The 10216-nt window shown below is 37.5% G+C and overlaps 1 protein-coding gene across 1 annotated transcript; it reads right to left on the bottom strand.

Moving 5' to 3' along the window:
* Window positions 1-616: 616 nt before the first annotated feature.
* Window positions 617-9972, bottom strand: Nmbr (neuromedin B receptor). Its single transcript, XM_005360990.2, has 3 exons — window positions 9242-9972; window positions 4020-4368; window positions 617-1452 (listed from the first exon to the last, which is right to left on the bottom strand). The coding sequence occupies exons 1-3, from the start codon at window positions 9697-9699 to the stop codon at window positions 1051-1053; spliced, it is 1209 nt and encodes a 402-aa protein (XP_005361047.1). The 5' UTR covers window positions 9700-9972; the 3' UTR covers window positions 617-1050.
* Window positions 9973-10216: the final 244 nt, after the last annotated feature.

Here is a 10216-nt window from a genome sequence, read left to right on the forward strand (position 1 = left end):
ATAGAAAATCTGCTTTCATTTATTTTTCAATTGCTGTATCCAAATGATTTTTTCATTTCTTCAGTAGTATGGGTTAGGAATATTTAAAGCGAAGCTTAATGTGCCAGTAAAGTCACCTTGATGTATTTAGAATTCAATTTGGCATGAAGAAACTAAAGAATTAGACATTTCGTGTAGGTTGATGAAAGAAGTAGCTTTGGGATTTCATAAAACAGTGTTTATAATCTGTTGAAAAAGATCAAGATGTTTATTCAGAGAAAACTGTGATATCATGCGGAGAAAAGTGCCTGAGATCCCATACACTTGTCAGCTGGCAGATGCAAGAGCAAATGAGATTTCACCAGAATTATACAAATTGTATTACCTACACAGAAGCAACCAAATTGTCAAGAATTTAACTGCTTACAAAAATGGTCATGCAATAGTCTGAGTATTGTTATTGGAATTTGGAGCATATAATGCCTGTTTTACATATACACATTCATATATCAACTTACAATTCATAATAAAAATGTTATCATACTTTCCAAAACTTTATCTTGAACTTAGAAACATTTCTAAAAGTTATAATTATGTAAAGAACCATAAATATTGATGGATAATGATAAAACTCCACTTGAGGGGGCTAAAATTTATATTTATATATATATATTAGTTATAAATAAAATTAACTCATCAGAATGATGTGTTTATTACCAATAGTAGGTGTTTGAATATTATCTCTCACCAAATTACTGACTCAGTATGGAAATATTCTCTATGATTTAGAATAAAAAAAATTAAAGCAAATATGGCACAGTTGCTTATTGCAATGCCTTAAATTCCAGGGAATTTGTAAATCAATGTTAGCAAAAGATATATCTAAGTTATGTGTGTTTAATATAGATGTACATGGTGTAATGCAAAATTCTATTGAGAGAAAACTATTTGTCTTGTTCTTGAGTCAGCTAGGGAATAGTATGCATGTGGAAATTATTTAGTTCTGTTTTGCTCAATAATAATAGCAAAGTCTGTATGGGATGTTCCAAGAGTGAGCTGAATGGCCTCCTATCACAGTGCTATCTCCTGCTTTGCACTATGCCCATTTATCAGGACAGAACTGGTCACCATGTTCTTTGTGTTGCTCTTCAGAGAAGTCATTCTCACAGCAGAAGAGCTGAGAAGGTAGCTGGTTGACCTTTCGGGATAGGACTTCCTCCTGCAGCAGAGCTGGCTGTTGAAGTGCTTCCTGAAGCTTTCGCTGAGCAGGTAAAGAGCAAAGGGATTGACACAGGAATTGCTGAAACTCAGAACCCGGGCCACTAAGGTGACTATCATGTGACCAAGGGAAGGGTCGATTTCCTTGTAGTTGAAAGACCTGTACAAGTAAAGGACGTGGTTGGGAAACCAGCAGAAGACAAAGCAGGCCACGAAAACAAGCACAATCTTAGCCAGGCGTTTCCGGGTCTCCATCTGTGAACAGCAGCAGAGATGCCCATTGGTCAAATGGAAAGAGAGGCAGTCACAGCCCAAACTCACCGCCCAGGAGCAAGGAACCTTATCAGTGCTTGTGGTGAAACCCAAACACACACATTGTTTCTTTCCCTCATCAAGTGATTGCTCTAACAGCTGGACCAAGACTATTTTGTTCACCACATTAATTTCTTTTAAAAATATTTAGCAATTCTATAAGGTCAGATGATAAATTATGCATAACAATCTTCATGTCAAAGTAGTAATATTAATGAACTCCTTAAGGTATTATCTTTTTACTTAAGGTAGGGCCATGTTAGTAAAAAATGTAAAATATTTTATTTATATTAAATATACTAAATTGATTAAGCATAGAACACACACAAGTGCATATATTTTCCAAGTATCAGGGTATTTTAAACAAGAAAAAAATGACTTATTAAAATAGAACTTGACTATTTTTCTTATAGTTCTCACTATTTCTTCTCTCTCTCTCTTTCCCGCACACACACACACACACACACACACACACACACACACACACACAGACATAAACAGATACCTCAGATAATAATCAAAATTTTCTGGAATTGGAGAGGTGGCTTAGTGGCTAAATCCATATAATCTTAAACCTAATGAACTGAATTCAATACTATGGGCCCATATGGTAGAAAAGGAGAAATAAGTCCAGGAAGCAGTCCTCAAATTCTCATAGACTCACCATGGGCTGAATGTATAAGTATGCACACACATATAAATAGATAGACGAAGGATAAATAATAGACATATAGATGGATGGATATAGATGGCAGACATATAGATAGATAGATAGATAGATAGATAGATAGATAGATAGATAGATAGATAGATGGATAAAATGATTTTTAAACTTATGATGTAACTATGAACCCTACTAACATTATTAAACTGGATTATATTGTATGTTTCTTTTTCATAAAATTTATGCTATGCTTACTATTTAAAGAAAGCTTCAGGTTTGTAAGAAATAGAATTCAAAGTTAGACATTTAATATTTTAACTTAAGAATACTTCTATAAAATATAAAGTACAAAATTTAGATTTTATTTCCCAATTTGCTTAAATATGTAAGTATAACAGTGTGAGTAGGAACAAGTTCATCAGAAGACACTGACAACAGTCTTCACGTTTTGTGCAATGGAGACTTTGGTCAGCAGCTAGAATATTTAAGAAAAAAAGAAAAGTCTGAAAGCTGAAACACACATAGCTGAAACCTGAAACTGAGAAATAGAAAGCAGTGGTCCTACTGTTGCATCTTGGTGCCCTACATTAGACAACGCAACCGTTTTCAGAAGTATGAATATGGAGTTTAGAGTTCTCATGGTATCCTCCCTAGATGACACAGCACAGGTGTGAAACTTCCATGGCATTCTTAAACTGGATACTCAATTTCTAGAAAGTTGGGCTTTGAGATGATACGTTGGAAAATGTCAAGAATCGGGTACCCAATCATGGTTTATAAATCTCCAAGAGGAAATTTACAAAAATAAGGCAGAACTAGTAGCATTTTTAAAAAAGCTGTGGGTATTCGAAGAATTCAACTTAAAGGAAATCAAAAATCAAAACTCAAACATCCAATTGTGATACAACTTAGATTACAGAACTAGTTAGATTGTGTGTGTGTGTGTGTGTCTAGTTATATAAAGTAAAAGACACAATGAACCTGTTGCATAGATTTTTTTGCCTCCATGGTTCCAGATATTTAAATAATGAATGATTTGTTTGTTTGAAACATTGGTTCAGTATCTGAATCTCTAAAATGAATGTCGACTCTTCACATTGATAACTAATGAAGGCTGCTTTGCCCCATGAAAACCTCTGCCAGCTCTTGCTGCTGATTGGTGACTCAAGGTTCCATTCTCTCCATCCTCAACATCCACCACCAACTTCAGTTATCTCAGATTAAGTTTGTCTTCAAATCGGCAACAAGCTGCCATTGCCTCCCTGAAACATGTTCTGGCCAATTACATGTGCATGTGAATACATATGTGCATATGTACTTGTGTGTAGAAGCCAGAAGCTGACCGTGTATTCCACTATCACTCTCTTCTTTGTTTGGGAGGGGTGGTTCTCTCATTGAACCCTTTGTACTGGTAGTAGACTAACTGGCCAGCAAGCTCCAGGGAATTTCCTGTCTTCACATTTCCTCCTCTTGTTGTTAGTTATGGCCCATGCCTGACATTTTTACATGGCTTCAGGGGACCCGAACTCAGTCCTCACACTACTAAGCAGGTTTTTTACCAACATAACTGTCATCAAGAACAGGGACATTAGTTTCTACTGATAACATTCCAACTCTTGTCAGAGGCTCAGATATCTGATAAATGGGATCCGGGTAGAATCCATTTATATGTGACACAAACACATACAAGAAATTCTCCAAGAATCCCTCTGGTAAAGCAAGTGAAAGCCCATAGGCTGTCTTTATATTTCATAAGATTAACAACCCATAAAATAACACACACAGACACACACACACACACACACACACACACACACACACACACACAGATCCTGACCCAACTTACCTGCTTTTTGGTATGTTCATTGTATTCTCCTGGAAGATTGTGTGCACTTTTAATTAAAGTCTTTGCAATATGATAATAATAAATACTTATAATAACAAGTGGTATGAGGAAATAAACAAGAAAAATGAGCACTGAGTGAATCTTTGGATGCAGCTCATCTGTTTGCGGGTAAGGTATGCATGCCGTGAAACTGCTATTATCCAAGCTACCAATTCGTGCTACTTCCGAAAACACAGCTTCTGGGACAGCCAACAACACAGAGACCACCCAGATGCCCACAGCCTTCACACTGGTCCACAGCACCACGCCAGAAGTCTGCATGTCCATGGGGTTCACAATAGCTCTGTACCTAGAACAAGAGACTCAAGTTACTCTCTAGGAAGAAAGGAGGGAGGGAGGGAAAGAAGAAGAAAATGGAGGATAAAAGAAAAAAAGAGAAAGAAGGGAAGGAGAAAGAGAAGGAGGGGAGAGGGGAATAAATTTCTCTGGAAGTATAAGTACCAATACTTTGTTTTATCCTAGCTGCTTTCTAATGTATGGAAGATACAAACTCCCTGGCATCTCAGTGTCTCCAATTCATTCCAGGCCTTCTTGGCACAGAGCGCAAGCAGAGAGAATATTTTAAAGTAGAATCTCCTAAGCAGTGATGATTGACCCTTTCACAATGATTTTATCTTCAATTAATGCACAGTACATGTATCATTTTTCAATGAATCTGATAAGCTATTCTATTTTTACATAAATGTTCATTTCCAATCTATCATTATAATTGCTAGCTAAGGGAAATAACTGAGTTACAGAGAATGCTGTTAAATTCTACCTTGATTCTTGTCTCATAACTTCAGACTCTGAGACTCTCCACATTTTTCCTTAACGTTTTCCTAATCAATAAGTCTCAGATATGAGTCCAGAGTGGGATTTTTCTCCACAGCACAATTGAAAGAACTGAACATTGAAGAGTATTCTGTTTTTATAGGCCTATTTTATTTTGTCAGGCCATATAGAAGTCTATCCCCTCACCTTTTGTATCTTAGTGGCAATGTGTAGTCATGACAGGTGGGAAAGGACTCATATTTGGAGACAGCCTGCTCAGCCAAGCACCCGACCCTGATGACTATCATATAGACCCGACCTGCTTTCCTGGCTAGCTGCTAACATCTATCCTCCGAGGCAACCTGGCAGGTTGTTCCCACCAACGCTTTTCTTTCTTCCCGTAGTTAGTGGTTTCACTGTGCCTTCACTTACTGAACATAAACAGTGTCTTCTACTGGGTCCTTCTGGAGTTGTTTTTACAATGACCCTTCTCTAAAGACCTAATCACCTCCTAAAGTTTCTAGTACCTGCTACCATTGTTTTGTGGGGGAAGATTTCAGCTTATAAATTTTAGGATGACACAAACCTTACCTTCATATTATAATATGCACTTCAGATCCAGAAACTTAAATGGTAATAATATATATAAACTGTTCGTTGTGGTAAGATTCCTAGCAATAGGCCAAAATTCATTTAAGAAAAGAAACCTAGCTGGAGAGTAGGGTAAAGATGAGGATGGCCTTTTCAGCAGGGATAATTCTTGTCACATTCTGCAAGAAATATATCTCAGGAAATCTTTAGATAATACACAACTGAATGAAAAGACAATATTATAAATTCTATAAACAAAGAAATACACTAGAAAGAACAACAGATTACAAAAGCTGTCAGAACTGTAACATATCTTACAACTGTGAGTGTTTGTTTCTTTGTTTGTTTTTGTTTGTTTGTTTTGTGGGGGAGGAGGGAGTGCTAGGGAATAAATCCAAGACATCATGCATGTAAAGCAAGCATTATACCACTGAGCTATAGATACAAATCTGAAAAATATTAATGCTGCAAGTATATCTTTGGAAAAACATAAAGTGATAAATAAAGTCCTCTAATGAATACTAAAGTGGGCATGTTTTATCATGCTTTCTTCAAATATTTACATTAAACATGAGAAAGATATCGCTCAGCATAAAACCTATTTAATTAAACTCAGCAGCATGGCAGATATGTGTAAAATGTTACATTTTCCCTTACAAATAGTCTCAGAGAGATATTCCTAATTGAAAACTGAATTAAAGAATACCCAATCAATAGGCAGCCATAGAGAAGTATAATCATCATCCATATATTAAACTTTAGTGGATGATTTCTTCATCAATTTGAATCTCATTTATGATATCTGTAGGTAGTATAAATTTAATGTAATTATAAAATTGAGTTTAATCACAATATAAAATAAAAATAGATCTTTTTTTCTTCTTGCAAATGTAATCAGAACATCTCAAAAATCTTTGTTTCTTTGAGCATGTCTAGTTAAGCTACTGTCTTTTATGTTATTGAACATTATTGTGCAGGAAGAATGCTATAGATTAACAGAAGAAAGGCTATTGCTCATTGATGCTTCACTAGTACATGGTAAAATGTCCAGAGCACACAGTGTGTGCTCAGTAAATGGCTATTTGTCTGAGTATTAGGGACATCATTAATGAAAATCAATCGTGGTAAGTGGAACTGTTAAATAGAAGGTAAGGACAGGAAGTGTACAGTAGAGACTGTCTAGTAATGTTCAGTGTGCGTCAAACTTCAGAATCACCTAGAGAAGTGGGGTAGAACAAGAAGGATCAATTAAGTTTGTACAGAGATTGAATGACAGAGTCCCAAGGATGCGCATTGAGAGATTTTGCCTTTACTTTACTAATATTTTTCAAGTCTGCATATAGATTATGCTTACAAACAATTAGCACTGGGAAGCATTGCCTCCGGCTTCCTGCAGGATTTCCAGTGCAGTGGGTTCACATGCACAGTGGATTTCTGGGAAGAACAGAAATCCAGTGTTTAGAAAGTCAGATGCCTTCTCTGAAGGTAATATTGATTTCATATTAGGAAACACAACCTTAGGAGCATAAGTTTTGTGGTATTTTGTCATCCTTCTTCAGGTAAAATCTGTGTTTAAAATGGCTGCAAAGAGGACCCAGATGCCATAAAATCCAGGCTGGCACATTCCCATCTTCCTTAACATGTGTGTCACAAGTATAAACAAAGTCACACAGCCATAAATGAATTGTGTAAACAGTATTGATATTCAAGAATAACACAGTGCATTTTAAGTCAATGATGCTACTTCTAATGAGAAGGAAAATGGAAGTAATCTAGCAGTGATTGAATTCAATTGAGCAAAAGACATAATTTACTACAGTCACATATAGTATCACACGCTTTATTTAATATAAATGTAACAAATTAGGTGCAGAGATCATACTGTAACTATGGCTCTGTAAAAAACATCACAACTGGGTTCTTACTATAAAAGGCAACTTTTTATTTGGATGACAACTAGAAAGTTCTCAAAAAATTAATTATCTTTTGTGAAAGTGTGGGTCATCCTATATTTTTTCTTTCATTTTCCTGACACTTGTTTTTCCTCCCTTTTTATGCTTGTCATGTTATTGACATTTTTATCTAAGCTTTGTTGATTTTTCCAAATTGAAAACAGCCAGGGTACTCAATGGTCCAAAAGAGGCAATGTGCCAGTCTTTGCCTTTATAATGTGAACATCTTTTTGTCTACATTGCTGTGGTGTATATATGATGCTGCCAGCATGTCCTAAATGCAGGAGAGTCTTCAGTCTTCTGCCTCTGATCAGGGAAAATCTACTTGTTTCCATGACAATAGATTGGAAAACTTGTATGTGAAATAAACTCAATCCCTGAGTATTGCTATTAATGCCATACTTTTAAAATGAATGCTTTGTGTCAGGTTCACCTATCGTGATGGCTAATCATTGTGTTTTGTTCTAACTAAATTTGCTTCTTTAGAGTCTGATTAAAATAGGTCACCCAAAGAAGAGCAGCCAAGCATAAATGTCAATTTTAGCCTTAAAGTTCAAATAAAACTTTTGAAAAGATAATAGAACTGATGCTAAAAAGACAAAATAAGGTTCATAAATTATTTTAAAAAAATTTAAATTATTTAAATTTTTAATCACTTTTCCAGTAGTATTTTGAAAGAGTATGCAATATAAGCTGAGTATCTACTTGACAACAGCATCAAAAAGACTCTCCACTGAATATTGTCATATTTCCAATATATATTAATTCTCTTATTCCAAATTAGTATAAAGTATATCCAAACCCCAGAATCTCAGATCCTGAATCATTAATAATTCAACATGCAAATTAATAAGGATAACAAATACCATTCTTATAGCCAAGTTAAATTGTTTAGCTAAATAACTTCCGTCTGTCCTTCATTGCCAAGAAAAAGAGACCACAGCTCCTAATTACAAACATTGCCCCCAGACAACCACCTAGACATTCCTGCCTACATAAAAGACCTGAAAGTCTGATGCAGACAGCCCAGGATAAAAGTCCTAGCCTCCATTCAGTAAGCCTGGATTTTTCTCCCAGAAATCACAGGAGGACTTCCGTTCTCTGGGCTTCGGGATCCACACATGGAAAATGATAAAGTTGACCAACTGGTCTGCCAAGTAGAACAATGAATGCTTGCTCTTATAGAGTATATGAAAGAAGACTTGATAATTAAGGCTGTTCCCATAGCATTGTTTTAAGACAATAAAATTTAGCATTATGGGGGAAGGAGATCACTTGATTTCACCAAGAACTAGAAGAACTTAAGGTTTTCCAACAGGAAGATATGACAGCCTATTTTTAAAGAACACTAATAATTCTGATTGTTTTCAGTTAGACAAATAATATTTACTTCACATTGTAAATGGTGCACAGACTAAACGGAGCAATTTCCACAAGTTGAACTTTGTGTTCTAACATGTGAGAATATCACCCTACTGAATCAGGAAAGAGCTTGCTCAAGTTTACACACAGAAAAATATTTTTTAAAAAAATCCAGAAGGCAACTGAACTTTAACTCGTTTATGCTGTAGATCTTCTATGAAGTTCATAGTAAGGCTTCGAAAGTGTGTGGGAGATCTTACTAGCGTGTGTGAGTTTAAAGTATTTAAATGGTTTGTATATGTTTTTAAACTTCGCTTCTCATTGCGTTTTTAACTCGAGATACTAAGCTTCCATTACATACATACGCTTTCTTTTCCCCATCTCCAACCCCAAACTATCTTAACATTTATTCCCTGGATGGAACATCCCAGTTCCCAACCATGCTGGGACCCTGTCCCTGCCCATCACTTTTCGAATGTATCCCCTTGCTAACTATATTCTTACCTGTCAGCGCTGAGGGCGGTGAGCGTGAACACAGAAACCCCCACTGAGGTGAGTTGGATGGCCGGGATGAGTTTGCAGCCCAGCTTGCCGAATACCCACTCATCAAAAAAGTAGCGGGAGGCATCCACTGGAACGCAGGTCAGCAGCAGCAGCAGGTCCCCAGCCGCCAGGTTAGAGATGAAGATGTTGGGGACGCTCCTCATGGCGCTGTTGGTGAGGAATATCTTCACCAGCATGATGTTGCCAAGCAAGCCCACCGTAATGATGATTAGGTAGAGGGACGGGATCACACAGCGGATCACCAACTCCGCGGTGGTCCCGTCTGAGCCCGGCAGGAAATCTTTTTCCCACACCTCGGGAACCAGCTCGCTCTCATTCGCCTCCGCGGGCAAGGAGAGGTTGGAAAGAGACCTGGGGGGCATATTCTCTTTTTCCAAGGAACCGGCAGGAGTTTTCATGCACTCGAATGTCTCGAAAAGTGCAATGAGCACGAAGTGGGTTTAACTGATTTGCTTCTAATCCTGGCAAGTTTGTGACTCCTGGGACTGAGCCACCGCGCTGGCCCTCAGAGAAGTCTGCGTGCTGCGCTCCTGAGCTTCTCCCTAGGAGAGGTTCCCTTCACTACTGCAGGTTTGCGATGTAAACTCTAACAAAAAGCAAGGCGGTTGAGGCTTTATTCCTCTTCTTTAAGTCTTAGTTCCCGTTACTATTAACAAGCAGGAGAACAGAGGTCAGTCCCAGTGGGACCAAGAACCCTACCTGCCCCACTGGTCCACCCCAGGACCGGAAGTCATCCAGGAGCTGTCCAGCCAGCAGCAACTGAAACGCTGGCACTAGCGCGGGCCTTTTGTGCTCACCCCACAGCTTTGCGCTTCTCTCTGCCATTCCTGTTGTACTGCTGTGTGGAACTGAAGAGGAGTTGGGGTTTTTTTTTTTGTTTGTTTGTTTTGTTTTGTTTTGCTTTCATTCTGCGTC

This window comes from Microtus ochrogaster, linkage group LG4 (assembly GCF_000317375.1).
Source record: "Microtus ochrogaster isolate Prairie Vole_2 linkage group LG4, MicOch1.0, whole genome shotgun sequence".
Classification (NCBI taxonomy): domain Eukaryota; kingdom Metazoa; phylum Chordata; class Mammalia; order Rodentia; family Cricetidae; genus Microtus; species Microtus ochrogaster.